At 45.5% G+C, this 27,028-nt stretch overlaps 2 protein-coding genes across 10 annotated transcripts; both read left to right on the plus strand.

Moving 5' to 3' along the window:
- Window positions 1-170: 170 nt before the first annotated feature.
- On the plus strand, window positions 171-6,466 carry LOC136549480 (disease resistance protein RPM1-like). Of its 2 annotated transcripts, XM_066540774.1 has the most exons (3): window positions 171-643; window positions 3,038-5,845; window positions 6,288-6,466. In XM_066540774.1, exon 2 carries the CDS (start codon window positions 3,110-3,112, stop codon window positions 5,825-5,827), a length of 2,718 nt encoding a protein of 905 aa, XP_066396871.1. In that variant the 5' UTR covers window positions 171-643; window positions 3,038-3,109; the 3' UTR covers window positions 5,828-5,845; window positions 6,288-6,466. The 2 variants fall into 2 exon arrangements, with proteins under 2 accessions (XP_066396871.1, XP_066396872.1); XM_066540775.1 differs by lacking the exon at window positions 6,288-6,466 and having other exon boundaries at window positions 735-6,105.
- A 766-nt stretch (window positions 6,467-7,232) lies between these two features.
- Window positions 7,233-20,415, plus strand: LOC136549482 (probable D-2-hydroxyglutarate dehydrogenase, mitochondrial). Of its 8 annotated transcripts, none has more exons than XM_066540782.1 (16): window positions 7,233-7,434; window positions 8,366-8,733; window positions 9,193-9,294; window positions 14,827-14,874; window positions 15,009-15,079; window positions 15,484-15,602; window positions 15,785-15,880; window positions 15,978-16,087; window positions 16,198-16,278; window positions 16,653-16,753; window positions 17,280-17,388; window positions 18,694-18,799; window positions 18,868-18,953; window positions 19,081-19,206; window positions 19,722-19,814; window positions 19,963-20,415. In XM_066540782.1, exons 1-15 carry the CDS (start codon window positions 7,365-7,367, stop codon window positions 19,806-19,808), a joined length of 1,680 nt encoding a protein of 559 aa, XP_066396879.1. In that variant the 5' UTR covers window positions 7,233-7,364; the 3' UTR covers window positions 19,809-19,814; window positions 19,963-20,415. The 8 variants fall into 8 exon arrangements, with proteins under 8 accessions (XP_066396879.1, XP_066396880.1, XP_066396873.1 ...); XM_066540783.1 differs by having other exon boundaries at window positions 19,966-20,415; XM_066540776.1 differs by having other exon boundaries at window positions 19,722-19,851; window positions 19,963-20,414.
- Window positions 20,416-27,028: the final 6,613 nt, after the last annotated feature.

Consider the following 27,028-nt stretch of genomic DNA (forward strand, 5'->3'; position numbering starts at 1 on the left):
TTATAGAAATTGTGGGCTAATAAATTGGTTGCCGAAGCCGAACCAAACAGCCGATTGTAGAAAGAAACTCGGGTCCACGCTAGCGGTCCAAAACTGCGGCTGTCACAAACTGACTTTTTTTATTCGCGCTCAACGCCGGGTCCGCTTCCGTGCCACTGCCACGCCTCGCCGCGCGCTGGTCGCTCGGCCGCGCCGTACCTGCGCTCGCCCCAGCGGCTGCTGGCAGACACTCCGCCGCCGCACTGCACGGCCGCTGTCCCGACGCCATGGACGCTGCTCACCCGCCATGTGATTTCTCCTCACCGCAAGCTGCTCACGAACTGTAAAAAGTAGTTTTCGGGTTGGGACTGCAGTAGTGCAGTGCAGACTGCAGAGAGGCTTCCAAAAGTCAGAGCTGACGGCTGCAGCCGCCTTCTCCGAGAAGACTTCTCCTCCACGCGGATCTCTCCCCACTTCCTAGTTGCACAGGCTCGCAGCGTCTGCCTGCGTGCAGCAGCCGCTACATCCCCCGCCTTCTTCAACCGCCGTGGCTTCGGTGCTCCACTCCGCCTCCCTTGGACTTGGATGTAATTGGCTTGACCAACGTTTCAAACTTTCAACTTTCAAGTAACCCGAGCTGCAAGCTGCTGACTGCTGAGCAAAGGTATGTTTCCTCGCCGTCATTCTTGCTCCTGGATGCTATTGTGCAGTTTCTGCTTCGTTTTCTCTGCCATTATGGATGAAATCGACGTCAGATATGCTCAGTTTGTTGTCACGGACCCCCGCGTCGTCATCCGCGGCGACTCGGGGGGCGCTCAACCACCGCCGCCGAGGACATCTCCAGGACGCCCTTCCGGCCGCCGCCGCTGCTCCCCCGGCGAGCGGCGGTGGCGGCCAGCGGCGCTGCGCTCAAAAAGGCGGGGCTCCGCGGCTTCTTCTCCCTCTCCTGCTTCCTCTCTTCCCCTCCCCAGTCGCCCTCCCCAAGCTCCCCTCGGCCGGCGGCGGGGACCGCGTCGACGACGGATCTGGCTGCCTCAGCTCCTTCCGGCCCGGATCCCTCTGTTCGCCCTGACCCCGGATCCGCGCGGTGCCATCCGCGCCGCGGGGGCCACCGGTCACGGGGCCGGCGGCCGCCGGCGGGTGACGCGTTGGCACCGGATCCGGCTGCCTCTGCTCGCCTCGACCCCGGATCCGCGCCGTGCCGGCGTCCGCGCCGCGGGGGGCACCGGCCACGGGGCCGGCGGAAGTGGTGCCGTGTGCCATGTGGGGCTCTCGCCGCCGCAGCTCCAGCCCACAACGGCGGTCTCCTGGGAGCTTCAGCAGGCTGGCTGCTGTCCGTCCTGGCCAGCCCACGGCGGCCACTGCCAGGACCATGATGGCGGGCGGCGGCTGCACGGCCGGCCGGATCTGGGCGGGCCATGGCCGGCTTTGACCGGCCTGCTGCCAGCCCGACGTGGCTGCTCGGCACTCTGGGGGCCAGTGCGGCGGTGCTCATGGGCCTCATGGTGAAGCGGCGGCAGTTGCACGGCTTCTTTGCGAAAGCTCAGCCCGGTTTTTGCCGGGCGGACGACGGTGACGCCTCGGGCACCACAAACCTCCTTGGAGGCGTCGTTTCTGAACATCGTGCTTCTGCGCCAACATCGCCAGATTCCGAGCGAAAGCCCCGCCTTAGAAGCCTCTAAGGCCAGCGACGATGGCGTCTAGGGTCATACCCTTGGGCATCACCTCCTTCCTAAAGGCGTCGCTGAAGAATCTCCTACGGCCCGTCGCTTGTCCCATGTCCGTGGTTCCTGCCCTTGGCCACCGTTGGAGTTCCTTGCTGAGCCTGTGTGTGCCTTCATTCTACTCGCTTGGGTCTGTCCTACAGCTTTTGACCTTGCCGTCGTCGTCTGGCTACTGCTATCTTTATTTGACGGATGCTTTGCCGTCGTTGTCATTGGTCTCCTCTCGGGCAGATGCTTTGCTGCCGAGATTGTCATGGCCGCTCCTCTCTGCGAATACCTGCCGTAGGAGGGTGTCTTCTCTTCTTCCCCGGCGGATGCTTGGCCGTCGGCGGAATTCTTGGCGGATGCTTTGCCGTCGTTGACTCTTGGTCCCCTCTCTGGTAGATGCTTTGCTGCCGAGAGTGCGTGGACCCTCTCCTTAGCGGATACTTAACCGCCGTGGTCGCTTGGTCTTCGTTGGCGGATGCTTTGCCGCTGTTGCTGCTGGATGCTCCTATGCCTTATCAGGGTGGATGCTTTGCCACCACGGCTTTGTCTATCTTGTAGGCAACCCTTGCGTTTTATTTTATTGCAGGCTCAGTTGTAGGTTTTAGGTGTTGAGGGCCATCGCTCTTCTTTCTTCTTTTTTCTTGTTCCTATGTTTATTCCAGGTCACTCATCACTACCTTGGTGGTTTGTAATCTGTGCTATGAGAGTTCTCTCATAGCTGCGTCGTGTAATTCACTCCTCTTAATGAAAAACGGGCTATATTTCCCGATCGCGAAAAAAAAAAGAAATCGACGTCAGATCTTGACTCCTGAGGGTACCTTAGGTCCTGCACTGCTGCTAGTTACTCTGGAGCCTTTTGGATTGGGAGAATTTTTTTGTTTCTTTTGAAGAAATGGATTGGGAGATTTGGATCCGAATCCTTAGGATTTAGCTTAAATTTGAGTAACCCTCCAATGTTCTTAGAGCAATACCCTTCTGCCAAACACAGTAGAAAAATTGGGTTTTTATTGTCAGATGACTCAGCGATGTGATGTTTGTGTTGCCACTGCGAGTAAATTACATTGGACTTGATTTCAGTCGAGGCTAATCTACTGTTTCGATCTGCTTATCTGAACTTTGATTATGCATTCAAATCAATCCCAATCGGGGCTACTTGAATAGATTGAAGACAATATATCTTTGACAGGATAATGCAAAAGTTGACAGATCAAAGCTTAAACTATGAATTTTGCTACAAGAACAATGAGGCTGCTGTTTCCCTAGTGTCCACTGTCTGTCTGTTCAGCGATGTGATTCTTTCTTTCCATAACATTCATGCATGTAACTGGTTATTTCTCTGCCTGCAGGATTAAGCTCACAAGAAAGTACCTCACCAACGCTGAATCCTTAGGAACAGTTTCTGCAAGAAAAAACTAAAAATGGCAGAAGCTTTGATCATAGTAGTTCTTCAAAAGATTACCTCTGCGCTTGGAGAAGAGGGTTTGAAAATTATTGGTTTGAAGTTACAGAAGCAGGTACCTGACATGCAAGATGTAATCAACAGAATGAGGCTACTCCAAAGTGATTTGTCGATGATGCAAGCATTCATAAATCAAGTAGATGCTCACAGTTCCAGTGATAAGTTACTGGAGGCCTGGCTGGAACAGGTAAGACAAGCAGCACATGAAGCTGAGGACATTGTTGATGAGTACGTTTATCTTGTTGGCCAAATGGAAGGAACACACAGCTTCCTAAAGAGAGCATTGAACCAAGCAGCAGATGTTAAAAGATGGCGCAAGCTTGCAGCACATGCTAAATTCGTGGAGGATTGTCTTAAAAAGATCACTGAGACAAAAAACAGGTTTGATGTATCAGCAGCCGACAATAGGAGAGATAATGCATTGAGTTATTCTAGCAGACTCCAACATCTGTCTGAACACTCGTACCTGAATGATGATGATGATTTTGTGGGGAACAAGGAAGAGGTGAAGTGCTTAACAGAATGGCTATCTGATTTGAGGAAAGGCCGCACTGTTATCTCCATATGTGGAATGGGAGGATTAGGTAAGACAACAATGGCTAGTAGCATCTACAAGAAGGAAGAAACTAAAAGAATGTTTGTCTGCCGTGCATGGATCTCAGTATCTCAAAGTTACAGGGTTAAAGATCTCCTCCAAAAAATCCTACTGCAGCTTATGGCAAAAAGCGAGAATATTCCAGATGGGCTTGACACTATGGATTGCGTGAATCTAGTTGAACTACTTAGAAGATATCTTAAGGACAGGAGATACTTGATTGTGTTGGATGATGTATGGAGTAGGGACTCTTGGCCTTTACTAGATAGTGCATTTGTGAAGAATGACAACGGGAGCCGAATCATTATCACGACTCGAATCCAAGATGTGTCCTCCGTGGCTGATTCAAACCGTGAAATGAAGCTTAGTTTACTACCGAAGGAGGAAGCATGGACTCTTTTCTGTCAAAAGGCCTTCTCAAGATTAGATGATAGAAGTTGCCCCATCAGCCTTAAGACCTGTGCTGAAAGAATTGTAGGTAAGTGCCAAGGTTTGCCATTGGCTCTTGTTGCTTTAGGAAGTCTTCTATCCTACAAAGAAATGGATGAGCATGAGTGGGAATTGTTCTATAGACAACTTAGGTGGCAGCTGAGTAGCAACCCAGAGCTGAGCTGGGTTGCTAGCGTTCTGAATCTCAGTTACAACGATCTCCCTAGTTACTTGAAGAACTGTTTTCTTTACTGTGGTCTGTTCCCTGAAGACTATCAGATAAAACGGAAACAGCTAATCAGACTCTGGATAGCTGAAGGTTTTGTTGAGGATAGAGGACCTGCGGTGACACTGGCAGATGTAGCTGCATGTTACCTGAAGGAGCTAACTGATCGTTCATTGCTTCAAGTTGTCGACAGGAATGAATATGGAAGGCCAAAGAGGTTTCAGATGCATGACCTTGTGAGGGAGATATCTCTAACAATATCCAAGAAGGAAAAGTTTGCTACAACATGTGACTATCCTAACCCAGACTGCAATTCTGATGGATCTCGTCGAGTTTCCATACAGAAGGATGGTATTCTGATGCCAGTGAAAATTTCTGCACAGCTCAGGTCCATCATCGTGTTTGTGGAGGAAGTATCATTGTCTTGGTTTAGGGACTGTTATCCAAGTTTTAGATTGTTGAGGGTCTTGAGCCTGAGACACTGCCATATTCAAAAAATACCAGATAATGTGTCTAATTTGTTTAACTTGCATTACCTTGACTTGGGATATACATTACTCAAGGAGATACCGAGATCTATTGCGAAGCTTAGCAATCTGCAAACGCTGTATCTCAAGGGTTCTGTACTCGAGTTGCCAAGTGAAGTAACTATGTTAACAAAGCTTCAACACCTAATTATAGATGTTGGAAGGTTTGGAAGTTCAGCAAGTAACAAAATATGTCGGCAGGAACATCTGCAGACCCTGAAATACATAGAAGCCAACAGCTGCGTTGTTAGAAATCTTGGATGCTTGACTAGGATGAGAAGCCTTGGCATTAGGAAGGTGCTAGATTCCTACAACACAGATTTGTGGACTTCAGTAAGCAATATGAAAACTTTGGCTTCATTGTCTGTGATTACTGCTGATCGCGACAGAGATATTCTTGATCTGTCAGACTTGAAACCGTTACCATACCTGGAGAAGCTTATGTTAAGCGGCAGGCTAGATAAAGGAGCTATTCCTCCTCCATTTGGTCACTTCCCCAAACTGAAAAGCTTACGGCTTTGCTTTTCTGGGCTCCATGAAGACCCACTTGCTTTGCTTGCTGTCATGTTTCAGAATCTAGGCCACCTTAACCTGTACCGGTGCTATGACGGCACGAGGCTGACATTTCGTGCCAGGTGGTTCCCTATGCTCAAGCACCTCTACTTGAGCTCCATGGGTGAGTTGAAGGTGGTTGAGATTGAGGACGGCACCTTGAGAACCTTGCGTCGGCTAGAGCTCTGGGGCTTGAAAAGCTTGACGTCAGTACCAGAGGGCCTTGTACACCTGAAGTCACTCCAACAGCTGTGCATCGGCACGATGATGCCTGAAGAGTTCAAAACAAGGTTAGAAGGACGAGATCGATGGATTGTTGAACACATCCCCTACATTGGAGATCCGTGATCAAGAGGACAGTCACGTGTAAGCATCAATCGTGTGCCTTGTCCAGTATACTGCTCAACTATAATTTAGTATATCATTGAACGATGCAATGCATGATTCCCATAAAAGTTTGATCATTTGATCTTGTTATGTTTCATGAGAATTGTCGGTTTAATCTGTTGTATCCTCTCTAATGTATATGCATGCTGTTCATGCTTCAATAAGCTACCCAGTTTTTCTTAAAATAACAGTGCTATCACAAAGTAACACTTGATGCCCTTCGTTGACATGCATTCAGCGAAGTTCAGTTGAATGATGAAAACTATAGCATAATTTTGTCTCCTCCTTGGTAGACATACAGAATAACGTTTTTTGGAGAGCATATCGGCCTAAGATGGCACTAACAGCTTGATGAGCAAAGAAATCATGAGTTCTCTCAGGAAAATAATGGACCCAGCTGATGGTTTGTGGCACTGTGCAGGCATGAATGCTCAGGCAAGAACAATCAGAGGAAGCGATCAGTGCAGGCCTGAAGAAAATACCATATGTTGGCTGAATATTGTAGCTTCTGAAAACACGGCTGCGATTAGTTATGCAGATTTTTTTTTTTGAAACATAGTTATGCAGAAAATTTTGCGAAAGCCACAAGTAGTTTCTTCAACATGAGTGCAGAGAATCTCCATGATCTGCATTTGTTTCAATTCGTTGAAAGTAAGTTATTTGCAGAAACATGAGTACATGATTTACGAGAAGTTCACTAGATTTTGGCAATGCCAAAACGGCCGCGGTTTTAAAGCTCTTGCTTCTGAGTATTCTCCGTGCTGAAGTTCTCGCAAGTCTTTTATTTCTCGCATGGCAGCAGTCTGTCAGCTTGTCATTTCCATTCTTTGTACGTGGAACTATGGACGGATTAATCTCGCAACTTGTGTCTTCTCTTATCTGTGATGGCGTGACGTGAGATTCTGTTGCCTGATGCTGTCCTCGGGCCACGAGTGGGCTCGGGCCCGTGTTTGTTTGAAGGGTTTTCCACGGCCCAATCCGATGTACATGATCAGGCCTAAACTTTTCTTTTTTGAATGAAAGGGATCAGGGCCTGACTCTAGAGCAAAGCTGATCATACACGGGCTGGGCTGGCTTTAGATCGGGCTGTGAAAAAAACTGACAATACCCAAACCTGATCGGCTGATCGTGGCCTGACAGAAAACTCAAATTCTCCGCCAGTGGTCCGACTCGATGGCCCATGGGTCGACCCGGGCCAAAAATTGCAGCCCTTGTCCGCCCAACGTGCAGGCCCGATTAGTCCAGATCGGGTTTTCGGTCGCGTCTGATCGATTTATTCGGGTCGGGAAACTCGTACAAGGCACGTCATCATTATTTTTTCCCCGATAACCCTGCCACGTCATAGCATCAAGCTCATCTGCGGCTGCCTACTGCTCTCAGGCAGTTGGCACTGGCACTCCACTTTCCACCAGACGCAAGCGCCGCCCCCCTCCGCTCCGCTCCTTCCTCTCACCCAGAGCACGGCGCCAGCTCCGAGGCGAAGCCGGAGGAGGACGGCATGGCGCGGCGCGAGGCGGCGAGGCTTCTCCGCCGCCTGGGCCCGCTCGCGGTCGAGTCGCCGACGCGAGGTGAATTGCTGATTAAAAATTTGGGGGGCTTGGTGCGCCCTGTTCGCTGTTGGTCCGGGTGGTGCTCGTGCTCGTGCCCGACCGGGGAGCTGCTTGCTGTGGGGCCTAGGTTTTGTCCTGGCGACGGCCGTAGTGCGTCGAGCGGGATTTATCGGCGTTCGGGTGTGGGATTACTTCAGTGTTGGTGATCTGGCATGGTTCTGTTGCAATCGCGCGCTCGTTCTTCGTTGGTTCTAGCTTCAGGCCTGGTCCTAGTCATCGGGGACTCCTATCTGTTGGTGTTGGAGCACCAAGCTAAGCTGCAGATGCTTCATCACACTCGACTCTGTTAATAATTACTAAGTTACCAGAATGACAAGACATATGTTGCAGGTGTTTGCTTGATGTAGCCTGTGTTGCCATGGTGGTTAGTGATTCAGCTAGCGATGTAGCATCAGAATGCAGCTTCGAATAGAAATTGATTTTTTTTTTCATTTGGGGCAAGTTTGAGCAGCAGAGTATTAATTACTAGGCTGATTGAAGAGCTGGTAATGCATGGTGTACGCCAATCTTTGACTTAGTTACTTAAATATATTTGCATAAGTGCTTGTTTGGTTGGTTTATGACATGAAGAATATGTCAGGTTCACAAAATATTTCGGATTAGTTAAATAACCCAATAAAAATGCCACCAGCCGTGTTGTCTGTGGAGTAGTACCAATCTTTAGGGCTTGGGCATTACTAGAAGTAAAGAATGACAGCAGTAGTTTTTTTCTTTTCTTTCAGTGAGGATAGTGATAGCTTTAACAGTACAGAATCAACGATTAAAGTTTAGTGAGAATTTGAGCCTATGATAATCTTTACTGTTTTAATACAGACTGGTAACTAGATACCTTTGATGATCCCTGTAAAATTTAAGAAGTTTTGATTTTATGATAAATTATGCTTTTCAGGCATGCCTCATTGTCAACATGAATCCGCAAACCGTATTGTGAATTCTTGTAGAAGATTCCACTGGATTCCCAGTCTACAGCGCCCTCTGTGTGGACCTACAACTAGTGGGGGAATATATGAAGGCCAAAGCAGTGCTAAGAAGGCTTGTGAAGTTCAGAAGCGCACATTTGGTTCTGCTGCAACACACATTCAGAGGAATCCAGCCTATTCAGAGCTGAACTCTGATGATGTTTCTTACTTCAAGAGCATCTTGTGTGAAAATGGTGTAGTTCAGGATGAAGACAGAGTCGCAGTTGCAAATGTAGATTGGATGGGTAAATATAGCGGTGCAAGTCAGCTACTACTTTTACCAAAAAATACTACAGAGGTATTTCATCAGCCAATTTAATTTCTTGAATAGCAAAGTAGTTACCATCATTTAAAAATAGTTTACTATTGTTGTTCAGCCTTTGTGTACAATGTGTAATTTCCTCAATGATCATTAATTTTCTAAATTTCTGAAATCACCCTTTTGCATATACCAGGGTTTTATCAAATCCACGCAAATAACATATTTATGCTGGTTCTTTAAGTGGTTCACATTTTCTTTGTCATCGGCCTGTTCGTTTGGGCTTGTTTGGCTTATAAGCCATGGCTGAAAGTATTGTTGGCTGGTTTGGTGTGAGAGAAAAATACTGTTCGTTGGCTGATAAGCCATGGCTTATAAGCCAAATACGACCAAGCGAACAGGCTGACTCATGAAGATTTTTTTAATCACTGCTATTCTTGTTCAGACGCAAGAAAAGAATTAGTGTGCAAATTCTTTATTCAAACATTCTGTTTCCAGGTTTCTAAGATTCTTTCATATTGCAACACCAGACGATTGGCTGTAGTTCCACAGGGTGGCAACACAGGTCTTGTAGGTGGCAGTGTGCCTGTTTATGATGAGGTAAATGTATTTCTAAAACTTTTTAATCTGTGTCAGGAATGAAATGTTGGAATAATATTCATTTTTTGCTAGGATCCGTCCTATTATTTATGCAAATCATAACAACTTTTATTTGCTGTTAACTAGAAAAGGCTGAGCTATTTTGCTGCAAATATGTGGGCTATATGTTTACATGGACCGACCAGAACACCAAATAAATTGTGAAATATGGAAAAAAAAAAGATCGCATAGACCTTGTTTTTTTTTCGAACTACGCAGGAGAGCTGCGCGTCATTTCATTAAGGTAGAAATAAAATACACGAGTCTAAATAGACCCTACTCAAGTACAAAACACCACCAACACACACCCATTCACTTAACTAAAACAGGCGCGCCACAAACTAAATTCTTGTCGACCAGACAAAAACCGCCTGCCTTATACCCCCACGGCCGGCTCCCTGACCAAGAGTTCCTGGAGCTTTCTTGCTCCAGCCCTGCACCAAAGATTGCCCTCAGTGCTGACAGCCCTAAGAACCTCCTGGATGCTTGGCATGGCATTTTCAAACACACATGAGTTACGGTGCTTCCACACCTCCCAGGCTATCAAAATTATCAGGGAGTTGAGACCCTTCCGTTCCGCCTTGGGCACTGACGATATTGCCTTCCACCACCATTTAGAGAAACGAGATGCTGTAGGTTCTGGCGATAGAGAACTGAGACCCAAGTATTGGAAGATTCGAGCCCATAATTGACGAGTGAATACACAACCAACCAGGATATGATGAATAGTCTCCTCAGCTTGATCACACAAAGGGCAAGCCTCAGGATGGGGCAATCCCCTCTTCGCAAGGCGATCGGCCGTCCAACACCTATTGTGGAAAACCAACCAGATAAAAAATTTGCAACGAGGAGGCGCCCAGCTTTTCCAAATTCTTCTCCAAGGACCAAACCTGATGGCTCCCACAAAGAAGGCAGCATAAGCTGATTTACTTGTGTATAAACCAGATTGGGCTAGCTTCCAAGTAAATTGATCTGGAACCTGTTGCTGCAGAAAAATTCCATCCACCAAGTCCCAGAGCTGCAGATACTCGACGAGGACTGGTACAGTGCGAGCTCCCCTGATGTCATCTACCCATTTTCTGTTCTGGAGTGCCTGAGCAACAGTACGTCTCTTGGCTGTACGTTTGGGGACAGCATTAAACAGGTTGGGGGCCAACTCAGCCAAGGTGTGACTGTTTAACCATCTATCTGTCCAGAACCGAATTTTCTCACCATTCCCTACTATGGCATCTACTACAATATTGAAGATGGTCTGAGCCTTGTGGGGGACTTGTACTGGAAGACCAGCCCATGGTCTTGATGGATCAGTTTTCTCAGCCCACAGCCATCGAATCCTTAAAGCGCAGCCAAGGAGTTCTAAGTTATGGATCCCAAGGCCACCATATTCAAGAGGCCGCTGCATCCTTTCCCAAGCGACCAAACAATTACCACCATTAGCCTGCTCCTAGCCTTTCCAAAGGAAGCCTCTCCTTTTCTTATCAATAGCCTTCAGAAACCATTTTGGCAAGTCCATGGCGATCGAAAGGTAAATGGGAACAGCTGTTAAAACTACTCGAACCATTACCAATCTTCCCGCCCGATTCATTAATGAGGCTTTCCAGCCCGGCAAGTAATCTGCCACCATGTCAATTATTGGTAGCAAATCCTCCTTGGTGGGTTTCCCAATTGTGAGAGGGAGCCCAAGATAGGTGCATGGAAATTCCTTGATGGTACAGGATAAGATATCAGCTGTAGTGGCCACTTCATCAACAGAGCAATGAATGGGAGAAATCGAGCTTTTGGACAGATTGGTTCGGAGTCCGGAAGCATGTCCAAAACGGTCCAGCAGCTCTTTCATCAAATACAAGTCATCACTTCTCGGCCTTAGTAAAACAACTGCATCATCAGCATAAAAAGAAACCCGATGCTGGACCTGCTGCATAGACAATGGCTGCAACAATTGCTCCCGAGTAGCATACTCCAAGGAATTTAGGACATTCATGACAATAATGAAAAGCATGGGAGAGAGAGGATCTCCCTGCCTGAGACCTCGCCTATGAAAAATTGTCTCACCCGGCTCCCCATTCACCAAGACTTGAGTGGAGGAAGTTGACAGGAGCAGACATAAAAGATCCATCCACCGCTGTCCAAAACCCACATGGCCCAAGACTTCTAGCAAGAATGACCAAGAAACAGAATCAAAAGCCTTAGAAATATCAAGCTTGAGGAGAATATGAGCCTCTTTTTTCTTGTTCTTGTGCAGGCATTTAACCATCTGCTGGACAAACATAAAGTTATCATGTATTCGCCTACCCTTTACAAAAGCAGTCTGGTTTGGGGATACCAGATTTGGTAGGACAGGGGCCAACCGGTTCGCCATGATCTTAGTCACCAGTTTGGCAAAGCTGTGCACCAAACTTATAGGCCGAAAATCCTTTACTTGGAGAGCATCCTGCACCTTAGGCAATAACGTGATGAAGGCACTGTTCAGGAGTCTAAATTTGAACACATGGCCTCGATAGATAGCATCAAGAGCCATTAGCAGATCACCCTTGATAACATTCCAGCAGGATTTATAAAATCTACCAGTGAAACCATCTGGCCCTGGGGCCTTGTCCATGGGCATGTCTTTTATAGTTGCCCACACCTCTTCTTCCGAGAAAGGAACGTCCAAAAGAGAAAGTTCATGCTGCTGTATGCCTATCTCACCCAAGTCAATAGTGTAATCTCTATCTTCCGCTTTTCCTAGAAGATTTTCATAGAAATTAAAGACGGCAGCCTGTTTATCCTCCTGTGATACTGCTATCTCCTCACCAACCTTCAGTTTGGGGATAAAATTCTTCTTTTTCCTGAACCTTGCTTGCTGATGGAAAAAAGATGTATTGGCATCCCCTTCTTTGAGATATAAAATTCGAGATCGCAACCGAGCAATTGTTCTTTCTAGGGAAGCCAGACCAAGACAGTGGAGCTTTAGCTTTTTCCGCAACCACTCCTCGTTTCCAGTTAACTCCCTAGAATCTCGTTCAATTTCTAGGCGATGGAGGATTTCCTTGGCCATTTTTAGTTGGAGTTTGATGTTTCCCACCTTCCTCTGTCCCCATTTTTGTAGCCCTTTGCTAAGCCTTTGTAACTTCAGAAATAGGCGCTCAACTGCACAATTTGACTGCACAGGAGCCTCCCAGTTCTGTTTAACGGCTTCTTGAAAGCCAGGCACCTTGGTCCAGAAGCTTTCAAAATGAAACCGCCGTTTGCCACCAGTGTGTACTTTGAGGCCAAGGATGAGTGGACAATGATCAGATACTCCTGCTGTCGTACTTTGCAAAATAGATTTAGGAAAGATACCGTCCCATTCTACACAACAGAAAGCTCTGTCTAGCCTGACCAAGGTAGGTGATTGCCTCTCATTTGACCATGTATATTTTTGACCAAGCAGGGGAATCTCCTTTACCTCCATATCATCCAGAAAGCGCCTGAATCTGCCCATCATTGCTCTATCTAAGTTTGCATTGTTTTTGTCAGCGGCTTGATAAATGAGATTAAAGTCCCCAGCTACTAACCAAGGCCCATTGCAAAGAGCGCGAATATCCCTGAGCTCCTGCAGGAAGAGAACCTTCTCATCATCACCTTGAGGCCCATAAACCCCAGTAAACCACCAATTGCAACCTTCTTGCTTGGAAAACAGGACTGAAACTGAATAGGTGTCCACTCTGGTAGCAATGGCTTGGCAGGAGCACCCTTTCCAGGCAATTAAGACACCACCTCTAGTTCCATTGGCCGGAAGGGCAATATGATTATCGAAAGATGATCCAAACACCGAGAGAAAAAGACGCTGAGATAAGTCAGCAACCTTTGTTTCTTGGAGACATACAATATCTGCATTACTAGAAAGGATGGTGTCCCGGACTGAATTCCGACGAGCCTTCTGATTGAGGCCGCGTGCATTCCAAATTAGGATAGATGAAGGATTCATTGTGAAAACAAAGAAAATCGACCAATGATCATTCCCAGTTACAGCACAGCAACGGAACACACCCGCTCTCCTTCCCCAACTGACCAGCCGAAAATAGCAGCCATGGCAGAAATATGGGAGTCAGAGAGGAAGGGCTTGAAGAGCTTACTGTAACTATCCTGAGCTGATGGATCCATTACTTCTCGCTCCCCGAAGCCGAGATGCCGCATCACTCTCTGTTGTGCCTCTGTGATTACTGGTCCTGGCGAGCACGGCTTGGCGCCACCGACATGCCGGCTCCGCCGTGGCAGGGACCCAAGCGGGGGAGTCTTCCTCCTTCGCTTTTGGATCACCGGCTGGGGGAGCAGCTTGTCCACCGGCTTGCAAACCATGCTGATCTTCTGTATTGGAGTAGACAGACCGGACGCCCCTTGGGAAACGGCCACCGGTGGCGGAGAGGAAGCCCTCGTGCGGCGGCGATGCCGGTAGTAAACCCGGAGAGGAGCCTTTATCTGCTCCGCCCGGGCCGGCGCAACAGACCCACCAGCACCAGGATGGGCAGAAGGGTCGTCACGCAGGCCAGCGGAGTGGGCATGGAGGACGGAGTTCTCCCCGCTCGCCGCCGGAGGAGTGTCGTAGTGCAGGAAAGTCTCCAATAATGGCTCGAGAAGAATCAGCTCTGTCACCTCTGGGCCGGCCTCATCAGGAGAAAGGCCTATCTGAGGACTTGGGTCTTGCTCCACGATAGCTTGGGGCGGCTGTCGTTGATGTGGCCCAAGCGGGGTTGAAGAAGAATCAGGCCCACCTGTATGGGCAGCACCACAAAGGACCTCGGCCAGCACAGGAGAGCCAGGAGCCACCAGCGGCCCACGAGTGGGAGAAGGGCCTTGGCCTGACTCCAGAGTGGCCCTAGACAAACTGGCCGCCCCAGGGGGCGACATCGGCGGCTCGGCGCTCGTAAAGGACTCCTCAGGCACGCGGACGGCAGCCACCAGAGGGGGCGAGGCCACAGCAGTCTCCTCGGGTGAAAAACCAGCTGCCGGCTGGGAGGGAAAGGGCGAAATAACTTCCGCCGCAGCACAGTTAGTAGGCCGGATTGCATCGGGCACCCTCACAGCCGCTTGAGAGTCCGCCTGGGAAAACTCGGCCGCCACCGAGCGATCAATGCTGGGGGCCGCGGAAGCCGAGACGTCCTGCAACACGTGGCAGCCTTCAGATTGCTGCGGACCCAGTCTTTCATGGACCGACACCCGGGGCGCAGTCGACGTCGAAGCCGCTCCGCCCACCGCCCCCGGCGCCACCATCATCGTTGGGGTGATTCGCCTGCGTCTTCGTCTTGTACCTTGCATTGTAGACCTTGTTCAATTTCAGTGTTATGCTTAATGTTATCTTTAGTATTTTTTTTATTATTGTTTAACATCTCTCCCATATTTTGTATTCTTATGCTTGTTGATGTGCCAAATTAGTTTTGTTATCTATGCAGTGGTTCTGCATTTGTAGTTTTTTACTGTTCATAATGTTAAGGTCCAAGATCACTGATTAATGTTTTATGCCCTTGTCTGCAGGTGATTGTTGGCCTCTCCGGAATGGACAAAATCATTTCCTTTGATAATGTGAATACAATTTCTTGTACCTTGCATTTTGTTGTATTCTCATTAGTTGCTTCTTCAAATGCATCCAAGGGTCACGATAAATCCTTGAATAGTTTACAAAGGTGCCAACTTCTAAGTCTGCTGTGTGTTGCTAGGTAAATGGTATTCTTACTTGTGAAGCTGGTTGTGTGTTGGAGAATTTAAGTAACTTCGTGGAAAATGAAGGGTAAGGTTATATTTCGCAGTTTTTCCCTAGCTGTTTTGTTCTGATTTCTATTCCAAAGTCTTGTGCTGGTCTGCTGGATATGCTACTATGCTTTATTCACAGATAGTGTGTTAAGGTCTCATACTCATTTGTTCTTGCTTGTGGAATCGCTAATGATTGTGACAGGTTCCAGAATATTTTTCATTCCCTTTAGTTCAGTTTTTATAAGATCCTTTTTTGCGACCCAATAGGCCAACATAAAGTCTGTAACTTCCTATGGTGCATACATACTGAAAATATTTGACTAAATTTGTTTATCTTCGTTTTCTGAACAAAAGAATTTACAATCATGAGCTACCCTTTAGAGAACACCAGTTCTTTGGTTTCCATGCTAGTAACCTAATTGGTCTTGATCTACTTCTCAGGTTTATTATGCCACTTGACTTGGGAGCGAAAGGTAGTTGCCACATTGGTGGGAATGTTTCAACTAATGCCGGTGGCCTGCGTTTCATACGCTATGGTTCACTTCATGGAAGTGTACTCGGTAGGTACACGTATTGATCTTATAATTATAATTTTAACACAAAATACATGTATTTAAACTCTCAGGGATCTGTACTTCCCTTTTAAATTATGTTTGTTTGCATACAGGTCTTGTTTGGGACTTAAAGGCTTTGTTGTTGTTGTTGTTGTTGTTGTTGTTGTTGTTGTTGTTGTTGCATACAGGTCTTGAAGTTGTCCTGGCTGATGGGACTATCCTTGATATGCTTACTACTTTAAGGAAAGACAATACTGGGTATGATCTGAAGCACTTATTTATTGGTATGTACTGAACGTGATAACTACTCCATGACCACTGTGAAAGCAGTATTATTTTTGCAACACCGAACAGTTAGTGAATACACAACTTATCGTTCAGGAAGTGAAGGCTCACTAGGAGTAGTCACCAAAATATCAGTACTTACGCCTGCGAAGCTTCCATCAACTAATGTTGCATTTCTTTCCTGCAATGACTACAAAAGCTGCCAGGTTCATTTGCCTTGGCATTCTCTACTTTTTTTTTCAAAAGTTAATTTATTCAATCATTTCTATGCATGAGGTCTTCAATAGTGATTACTGCTTACTGATTGTGTTCCCAGAAATTACTGCTGGCAGCAAGGAGGAGCTTGGGTGAGATCTTGTCCGCATTTGAATTCATGGATCATCACTGTATTGATCTGGTACTTACATATGAAATTCTTTTTGAATTAAGTTGCATCATAGAGTGAACTAAGGCCCACAAATTTGTTATTTATCATCATTTTAATGTCTAAGCTAATAACTAAATTGGACCTTCCTCAACTTTGCCACACATTAGACCCAGCTTTATGCCACAGGCTGACATTTAGAACAGGGGATGAAATTGTGAATCCCTTGCTAGGTTGATCAGTTTGATGCAATAAAATATGCCTTTGATATTCTTATACATCAATAACCCTTGAAAAGAACTTGATTTTCTAAGGTGCTCCTGTATACATTATACAATGAAATATTTCATTATTTTGTCTGCTTTGCATATTTAGATTGTTTTTTTGATATATTGTTTATTCTGGAGGCTGTGCGACATTTGGAAGGAGTTCACAATCCGTTGCCTGCATCCCCATACAAATTTTATGTTTTAATTGAGATAACAGGAAGTGATGAATCATATGACAAGTAAGTTATTGTAGAAATAGAACATGATTCAACAATGATCATTTGTCAATGTTTATGACAGTAGAGGTTATTACTGTTGCCCTTTGATTCTGATTTATCTGTGACTATTGCTAATTAGAGAGAATGTAATACCTATTTTACTTTTTTTTATTCATGAGATTTATCAAATAGTAAAAAAGTTTCTGCTTGCAAGAAGCTTTCTATCTTTGTACGGATTTTCTATATTGACATTACTTTGGTGAAATATTATAGCACGAAAGAAATTTTTGTCCTTTATGGATATGGATTAGATGAATAGATGATGATTTTCTGTAGCATGTTTTCGTCTGAACATATTTATTCTGTGACCTGATAATTGACATTATTTTATCGGCATATGCTTGAGAGAAAATTGACAATTGCTCTGTGGAAGATCAATTATCATGCCAACTTGCAGTTACTGAGATTAGGCTGTTCATCTGTGTATCTTGTGCTTAAAACTTTTCTAGTTTCTCATCATGCCTTTTTTTCTGGCTTTCTTTTGTAGAACAAAACTGGAAGCATTTTTGTTGCGTTCAATGGAAGATGGTCTAGTAGCTGATGGTGTTATCGCGCAGGATATCAGCCAAGCATCAAACTTTTGGCGGATCCGTGAGGTTGTCATCCTATAATCAATACTCTGTTTACCTCTTATACGGTTATACCTTAATGTTGACCGATGGATGTTATGTCTGTGCTGAAACTTGTCAACCATCAGTATCAAACTGTTCATGTGCTTAGTGGTAGACTGGTAGTTCTGTACTAGCATGTAATAGCTAAATTAACACAGATGCTCATGATTTGAAATAAGATACAACAACAACAACAACAACAACAAAGCCTTTAAGTCCCAAACAAGTTGGGGTAGGCTAGAGTTGAAACCCAGCAGAAGCAATCAAGGTTCAGGCACGTGAATAGCTGTCTTCCAAGCACTCCTATCTAAGGCTCGGTCTTTGGTATATTCCATCCTTTCAAGTCTCCTTTTATTGCCTCTATCCAAGTCAACTTCGGTCTTCCTCTGCCTCTCTTCACGTTACTATCCTGACTTAGGATTCCACTACGCACCGGTGCCTCTGGAGGTCTCCATTGGACATGTCCAAACCATCTCAACCGGTGTTGGACAAGCTTTTCTTCAATTGATGCTACCCCTAATCTATCACGTATATCATCGTTCTGAACTCGACCCCTTCTTATATGACCGCAAATCTAACGCAACATACGTATTTCCGCGACACTTATCTGTTGAACATGTCGTCTTTTCGTAGGCCAACATTCTGCACCATACAACATAGCAGGTCTAATTGCCGTCCTATAAAACTTGCCTTTTAGCTTTCTGTGGTACCCTTTTGTCACATGGGACACCAGATGCTTGCCGTCACTTCATCCGCCCTGCTTTGATTCTATGGCTAACATCTTCATCAATATCCCCGTCTCTCTGTAGCATTGATCCTAAATATCGAAAGGTATCCTTCCTAGGCACTACTTGACCTTCCAAACTAATATCTTCCTCCTCCCAAATAGTAGTGCCGAAGTCACATCTCATATACTCAGTTTTAGTTCTACTGAGTCTAAAACCTTTGGACTCCAAAGTCTCCCGTCATAATTCCAGTTTCTGATTCACTCCTGTTCGGCTTTCATCAACTAGCACTACATCGTCCGCGAAAAGCATACACCAAGGGATGTCCCCTTGTATGTCCCTTGTGACCTCATCCATCACTAAGGCAAACAAATAAGGGCTCAAAGCTGACCCTTGATTTGAAATAAGATGAATTACATTTTTTTTCTTTGGAACATGTGGTTTGGTTTTTCCAGTTAAATCATTCAAACCTAAAGCTTCAAGTGCCAGACCAACTTTCAAATGCACAAAAATGGACCATGTAGCGATAAATCTTAAGATTTTGCTTCTGTTGTTGTTCTTGCAGGGTATATCAGAAGCATCTGTCAAAGTTGGTGCTGTGTATAAATATGACTTGTCCATACCTGTAGAGAAGCTCTATGATATTGTTGAAGAAATGCGCTGCCGTCTTGGTAATTGCGAGACTTGATCTACAAAAAATCTATGGGCTTCCAGTTAACTTAGTATGTTGGTTTTCTAGGTGATAGTGCAGAGGTATTGGGCTATGGCCACCTTGGAGATGGGAATCTGCATTTAAACATTGTATCAAGCAAATATGACGACAATGTATGTCTTTTATATCAATTTGGATATAACTTGGAAGTTGGATGTAGATTGTTTACTTATTTAATGCCTCATTGTCTTGAGATGGTTAATGGATAACCTTATCTTGTTTTTTCCAATCGAATTTTAGACTCTTGAACGAATTGAACCATTTGTCTATGAATGGACTTCAGCACAAAGAGGAAGCATCAGTGCAGAGCATGGTTTGGGGCTAATGAAAGCTGAGAAGATTCACTACAGTAAATCACCTGAAGCAGTAAGTTTTTCATTGTCCTACCACCACTTGCACGAAGCATGTACATGATGAGTTAGGAAATGACCAATCATACTGAGTTGTAGACTTCATCGATCGAATTGCTACTTGCTTGTGCATTCAAGCTACCTGTTTGCTTGGCAAAACTTATTAGATAGGTCATATGAATATCTGAACACGCCAAGGCTTGTGTGCACCACCTTTTTTTGCACTCTTTTGTACATTATTACAGAACAATAAAATGTGCTTTTATGGGAGTCGGTAGATGCTTAGGTCCTTCCTGCTTTGATTAGTCTATCGGTCCTCCCACATGTGGCTTAGTTCAGTAGTCAGAACTGTTTTTAACTGTCCCAGTAGCTAAATACAAGCAATGAGCTAATGCACGGTTTTACTTTAAGAACAATGCGCATATTTGTATCGATTGGTTAGTGTTTGTAGTACTAGTACATCGCTAGTAACTCTAGCTACGCAGGATAGTTCAAGTTGCCTTGCCCAACTAATGTTTCTGTTTTCATTAGGTGCAACTAATGGCCTCCATCAAGAAGTTGCTGGACCCCAATTCGATCCTGAACCCCTACAAGGTTCTGCCGCAGTCTGTACTGTAGCTGAAGGTACTCTGTTATCGGCAGTATGTACTATACCGTAAAGGTACTTCCTGTAGTTGCAAGGAATTATAGTTAGTTCCAAACTAATATTTTCTTCCCAAACTAATGAAACTAATTGGTTCATGTCAACCCCCGCTGCTTCCACCACCCGCAGCAGGTTAGGGGCCCTTTAACTCACTGATGAGCTTGTGTCTGACCAGACTAGCCGCCTGATGCTTGAGTGAGCTGAGCAAAGTGAATAATTGACAAGCTAGTGGTCGAGGACGCAAACGACAAACAATGCCATTTTTGAAGTGCGCCATCGTCGTGCCAGCCTTGCTTTCAAGACTCGAAGAAAAAGTATTACTCCCACCACCAGTCGGTGTTATTTGACGCCGACAGCTGAGTATAGCTAATAGCAAGTCAACATATGGCTGTCCGAAACGTCAAAGGATTTTTTTTTTTTTTGAAAGAACAAACACGAGTCGGTGCTCATTTCATTTCATTGATAGAGAAGGAAGATAGAAGGTCCGTTTTTAAGCACTTCATTGTTCCAGCTTGCTTAAGACTACTTTCATCAAAAAAGAATTTGACCCAGCCGACAAGTGGTTAAATGGATTAACATAAACAGTTAGCAAATAATACCATTTTTTTTTTGGAGCATCCATCGTGTCACATGGAGATTCATACTTAGATCCATCACCACCTAATATTATTAGCCCAATCACCCCTACTACAAAAATAATTTGTGAATACAGTCCTTTTTATTTACATAGACATAAAAAGTGCTCCAAAGCAAACAATATCTGTATATGTATTTTTAAAGGTGGTCCTCTTAACAAGGCTGCATCTAAAGCTTATTGGAGTAGTACCACCTCTAAAAATCTACTTGTGACTTACAACGCGTGATCATAGTGCCTAGCTAGGGCGGCTGGTTCCGGTACTTGAAAATGTTTTGCTGGTTTTCCTTTATTTTCTAAAAATTATTTATAGAGACGGATATCTTTAAGACATCCATTTTTATTAATTAGAGATTTAGTTAAAGCAGATGTTCAAGAGGATTTTTTTTATCAAAATCTCAATTCATATGAATATTAAAGGATATAAAAAGGACTCTTGGAGTTGCACTTATTATATACCTAGATATAGGATATATGTCTAGATACACTAAAAAACAAACGACCTATAATTTAGATCACAGATGGATATATGAATTATGATGTGCCCCCTGCAAAGACTACTCTTTACACCTAGACATCTAAACCAAGAGCAAGTACAGCAAACACCACGCCAAAAAAGAAAATTACTGCTACTGTGGTACAACTTTTTATGTTTCTCTACTATTTTAAGGTCTTGTTTAGATTCACATGTATTCATCTCGATCTATGCTGAAGTGCATTATGATGGAAATTAAACTAAATTGTATCACAATCCACTCCAACACATGTAGATTGAGGTGAATACATGTGCATCCCAACAAGGTCTAAAAATAGAAGTTGGTGTTATTGCATCACCGCCACCCCCGTCCCACCATCACTCTAGGGCCTGTTTGGATTTCCTCCTAGCAGAAAAAGAAAAGATACTCTCTTACCCTTACTGGAGCTACAGACGATCTAGTACAATCTAGTTAACAGGTTAAAGTCAAAGCCATATGACACTCGGGGTTGTACCGAACCTTCTGGGTTGTCGCTTCAGGATTAAATCCTTATGGAGAGGCACTAGAGTACTCAACCCCGTACTCTAGCCCCCTATCTGTTGCTACAAAGCTTCATGTTATCATATTGCATAATGTCTTTAGTCATGTTTAACTATTATTCTACGTTTAGTGCTGCAGCATCTATCCAAAATACATACCCAAACCATAGGTAACAAGAATATGCGGTACAAGAATTCATCTAGGTAAAGTCCTTAAAGGTATATCAAATTAAACGCATGCATGATTATGAATAGTAATTGTTCATAGGTACAAGGGGCCTTTGGTATACTTGCCTTAAATACCGATCCTTCGGTAAGCTTTAATCTTCAACGTCCTTCTTCTTCTAGATCACCACGTATATCTCACAGACTGGACGTAATCGTAGAACACCACACAAATATCCATACACATACATGCATAGCATACAACTGCATTTATATCAGATTAGTACACCAATCATAGAAAAATAAGTAAAAGAGATTGAAATATGATTCTACACATCACTATGAACATACAGTCGCGAGAGGCACGCTAATCGGAGCTACGGTTGAAAAGTTACAACTACCGAGAGATTTGCTTTATACATAGAAAAGAAAACTATAGGCTTCATTTATTTTAACTATATAAATCCATATAAGATATTTTATAAATAATATAGATTGAATCAAGTCAATTTTAGATTTGAATTATAAACTTAAAGTAAAACAAATCATATTTTATTTATGAAATCCAGTTGCATAATCATTAATCAAGATATGGTTTAAACCATGATTCTTCTAAAATAGTAACATAGTAAACACTACTACTATTGCGTAGATCTCGTCGCTATAAATCTAACGCAACTTGAACAAACTAATTTGGAGTTAAAATGAATAAGTTATGATTTAAACAAGTTTTTCTATAGTTAAATAATAAATTAAATCTACCCACGAATTTTAAATATTGAAAACATGCCTAACAGTAGTGTAAACACGTAGAAAACGTAAATACGGTCCTAACGCAATTCGAACGGGTCAAATCAAATTTAAAACGTAAAAGTTACACATAAAATAAGGTGCAATGGCATTTCTGTAAATAAACTAAAGTTATTTTTGAATTAAAACGATAAAAATATGAATTTATACGTTTATTGGACTGCGTGTACTATTTTTGGAAAACACAGGGACCTAAATGAATAAAAATAGGACTAATTTGTATTTATTTTGAATTAATCTAGACGGTAGGTTAATTACTTAAAAATCCGAGGGCTAAACTGCAAAACGTGCGTGGCTTTGACCAAGGGCTGACTGCGACTGCTGACTAGGCGCCACGCGTGTGGTGGACGCGCTGGCGCGGCACCGTAGGCCGGGTCTATGGATCCACGGTGGACCGGCCACTTAACCCCGAAGGGGTATCTAATCCTGACCGTTCATCGCGAATCGGGCGGCGTAGGCGTGCACGGGTCAACCTCCAACGGCAGCACGGTGGCTCCAGTGAGCCCGCCATGGCCGACGGCGAAGCAGCACGGCGGCGGACGTCAGGTTGGCGATTTCGGCCATGCCCTACCAAACCGAGGACACCTAGATGATCGACAGGACCTCACGATCACGATGCAAACACTACCGAGGCGAAGAACATGCCGGAGCATTGGTTCCACGGCGGTGTCGGAAGCTCGCTGATACGACGCTCTAGTGCACTAACCGCAACAGGAAGGGGACGAGGAGGTTCGGGAGCTCACCGCAAGTCGGATCGGGGTGGTTGCGGCGTCTGAGAAGGCTCCAACGGCGGTGGCGGCTGGAGAGAAAAACACGGCGCGGGTGAGGGGAAATCCGATCAAATCGAGACCAAAACACGAAATTGGAGTTACCTACGGGGCGTGTGGAACAAGGCGAAGCTCACGGGCGCGTCAGCGACGAAGTTTGAGGCGTGGATTGCGGCGACGACTGGTGAGCGTGAGTGCGAACAGAGGAAAGGGAGAAGGAGGGGGGCTCAGTTCGGATTTTGTAGGCGGGCGGGGCTGTGGTAAATGGAAGGGAAGCGGGAGATGGTGATTCTGGTCGCTTGCCATGTGGGTGCGGTGGACCGGCGGCCTGCCATACTTGCAGCGCCATCGTGGGGCGGCTAGGAAGGAAAGGAGCAGGGGAAAGAAAAGGAAGGGGGCGACGGGCGTGTGTGGCCATAGGCGCTGCGGTGAAGGGCCGAAACAGCTGCAGTAGTGGGCTGCCGAGCTGGGCCGGTGTAGAGCAGCAAGCGCACGTGGAACAGAGGGAGTGGAGCGACGGCGTGTGCGGGCCGCGAGCAAGCCACTAAAAGGTTCTTGTTTGGTTTTGGTAATTGAGTGACAACCTAGGTAGACTAATTGTGTTTATGTGAGATACACAGGTGATTAGTCCATAGGTACATGTGTGTGAGCAACATATGCCATGAAGGTAAAAATGGCTTGGAGATATTGCAAAGCTCACACATGTGATGATGAAGGAGCTTAAATGCACATGAGACATGACATTGAGTCATGTGATCAAGGTGGAGAAGATTAGGACAAGACTTGGCTTGATAGACCGGTTGCAAGCGTGAAGGGCAAGTCAAAGGCTTTGGAGTGATGGACCGCGTGGCGGTGAAGCTTGAGCAAGACTTGGCGCCGATGGACAATGGCAACGGTGAAGAGCAAGTAAAGTCAAGATCGATGAACCAATATGATCACGTGATGATATGAAGTGGATCATATCATTGTTGATCATGTTGGTGCATGTGTTGCATCAACATTGGAGAAGATGGAATGGAATGTGCAAGGCAAAGGTATAACCTAGGGCATTTCATTTCACTGGTCATAGGTGTGTAGAGAAGTTTATGACCGGGTTTATGATAGATGCTCGTACTATCAAGAGGGACAAACTTGTTTGCATATCGGTCATCTAGTGCCACTCGAGTGATCTAACTTTGCATCGTCGCTAGGATCGAGTAGCGTGGCAAGTTGAGTGGCTAACATCCTTTAGGAAATGATTGTGAAAAGCTAACACACATACACATGGTGGTGTACACTTGGTGGTATTGGCACATTTATAAAGGATTCGGCGCTTTCGGGAAAATAGAATGCCTATTTTCTATTGCGCCGGATGCAAATCCGTGTGGTTGGCACATTGGAGCAAGGGTGAAGAAGTTAGAAGTGAAAATGAGTTGATCGCGAAGACGCTGGCGTCGGTCAACTGACCGGACGCTGGGTCTGAAAGCACCGGACGCTGGCAGGGTGCGTCCGGTCAGGCTGACGTACGGTGACGTAGAAGCTGGAGTGTGATCGGACGCTGGGCTGCGTCCGATCAAGTGTGACCGGACGCGTCCAGTTGAGGTCGGTACCTTACTGGAAACGACCGGACGCTGGGGGTTCAGCGTCCAGTCAGTTGAAGCTGCTGCGTCCGGTCAGGTCATGTGACCATTGGAATCGGGACACGTGGCCGTCTACGGGCGACCAGACGCTGCGGTCCAGCGTCCGGTCAACACGACCGGAGTGTCCGATCGACCCGACAGTTGCCCAGTGAAGGGGTAACGGCTAGTTTAGCCCTTGGGGCTATAAATAGAAGTGGCCTTCAGCCATGGCTGGTGCTGAGCACCTTGGGGGACTTTGTATCCATGCTTGAGAGTGCTTAGGAGCCCTCCATCTTATACATACTTGATAGCGATCATCCGATTGTGTGAGTGAGCGATTCTAGTGCAATTGCATCGTAAGGTTGCATCGAGTGGCACTAGGTGATCGAGTTGCAAGCCGGTGGTACTTGTTACTCTTGGAGGTTGCCACCTCCTAGACGGCTTGGTGGTGGTCTCCGTCGAAGCCCGCAAGAAGCTTGTGCGGCGCTCCGGAGAAGAGCTTGTGAGGGGTATTGTGCTCGTCCCGTGGGAGTCGCAAAGAGCAACTTTTGTAAAGCATGTCATTGAGCTACCCTCACTATCGGGGTGGGTTCTTGCGGCGCCCGATGTGCGGGCTTGGCGGGTGATGCCAATTAGCCGCCGAACCACCAAGTGAGCGGTCGACACAACGGGGACTAGCGTGTTGGCAAACACGTGAACCTCGGGAGAAAAATTATCGTGTCAACCTTGTTCTTCCCATTGGTTTGCATCCCCGTTACACAAGCTTGCGTTTACTTTCATATACATTAAGTTTGTGTTGTTGCTTTTGTAATTAGTTAGCTTGTGTAGCTTGCTAGTTACCTTCATGCTTGTGTAGCATAGAAGTAGCTCCCTTGCGTGGCTAATTTGGTTTGTGTAACCTTGTTAGTCACATTGCTTAGTTTGTGTAGCTAAGTATTTGCGCTCTCTAATTAGGCATTGGTTGCCTTGTTATTGAGCATTGCTAGTGAGCTTAGTTAGCTTTGTGCTTTTGCTTACTAGCATGTGTAGGAGCTCCCTTATTACTTAAAGTACTAGTGGCATAGATTTGTGTAACCTTGCTCCTAGAATTGTTTAGGATAGCTCTACCTACCCCGGCACCTTAGTTGCATAATTAGTATATTTGCAAGGTGTTAGTGAACATATATAGGGGTGTAGTCTTGGCTAGACCGATTGTTTTAATTCCGCATTTATATCGGTTAGCCGACGCGATTATTTTTAGAAAAGACTATTCACCCCCCCTCTAGTCCGCCATCTCGACCCTTCAGCCACGTAGAGCGGGCCAAAGCAGGAGAAAGAGGAAGGGAGGGGCGGTGAGCCGCCAGTAGGCTGGCGCGACTGGGCTGCGCGCGAAGAAGGCTGGGCCAGTTTCGGGGCCGGGCTGAAAAAGAAAGAAAGGGAGTTTTTCAAATTCAAATTCTTTTCCAATTCTAGTTTTCAAATCCCAAGCCAAATTCCAATCAATTTCAAGTATGGTTTCACATATACTTCCCTACTTAAATAAAAATGGACAATTTTCTTAGGCTTTCCAAGATAAACTTTACAACTTTAAAAATACTTTTATTTTTCTAATTTTCTTTTCCTTTATTTCAAAGCCATTTTTCAAACTCAATTCAAAAGCATTTGAATTTTGATCAAAACCACACATCACAAAAAAAAATGCAACAGCATGTATGCTCAAACATGTTGTTAAACCTTATGATGGATTTTAATCTAATGAAAAATTTTATTTTCCTATATTTTATGAGCACAAAAATTCATAAATAAATCATTTTAGCTCTATTTTAAAAGTGGCAAATTTTAGGATGTTACAGGACGGTGGACGAGGGCCTGGAGCAGGCGACAGCAACGAAGGACAGCGGCAAACTGCTGCTGATGGAAGAGGAGTGGGCTGCTCAGAGAAACTCCAGGAAGGCAGCCTCCTCCAGCCGCGGTGGTGATGGCAAGCGTCGCGGCAACGTGTCTTCGGAGAAGAAGAAGCAGGTCGACCTCAATGCATGTCGGCGCTGCGGGAAGATGGGCCATTAGGCACAGGAGTGCCCAAACCGCAAGCAGGAAAAGAAGACTCAGGCTCATCTGGCGCAAGACGATGATGAGGATGAGGCCACTATCCTGATGGCGACGTTCTATGTACTGCACGATGTCAAGGCCGAGGAGAAGGAAGAGGCAACGACGGTGGAAGGGCCTA

The sequence above is a fragment of the Miscanthus floridulus genome, chromosome 4, assembly GCF_019320115.1.
Source record: "Miscanthus floridulus cultivar M001 chromosome 4, ASM1932011v1, whole genome shotgun sequence".
NCBI lineage: Eukaryota > Viridiplantae > Streptophyta > Magnoliopsida > Poales > Poaceae > Miscanthus > Miscanthus floridulus.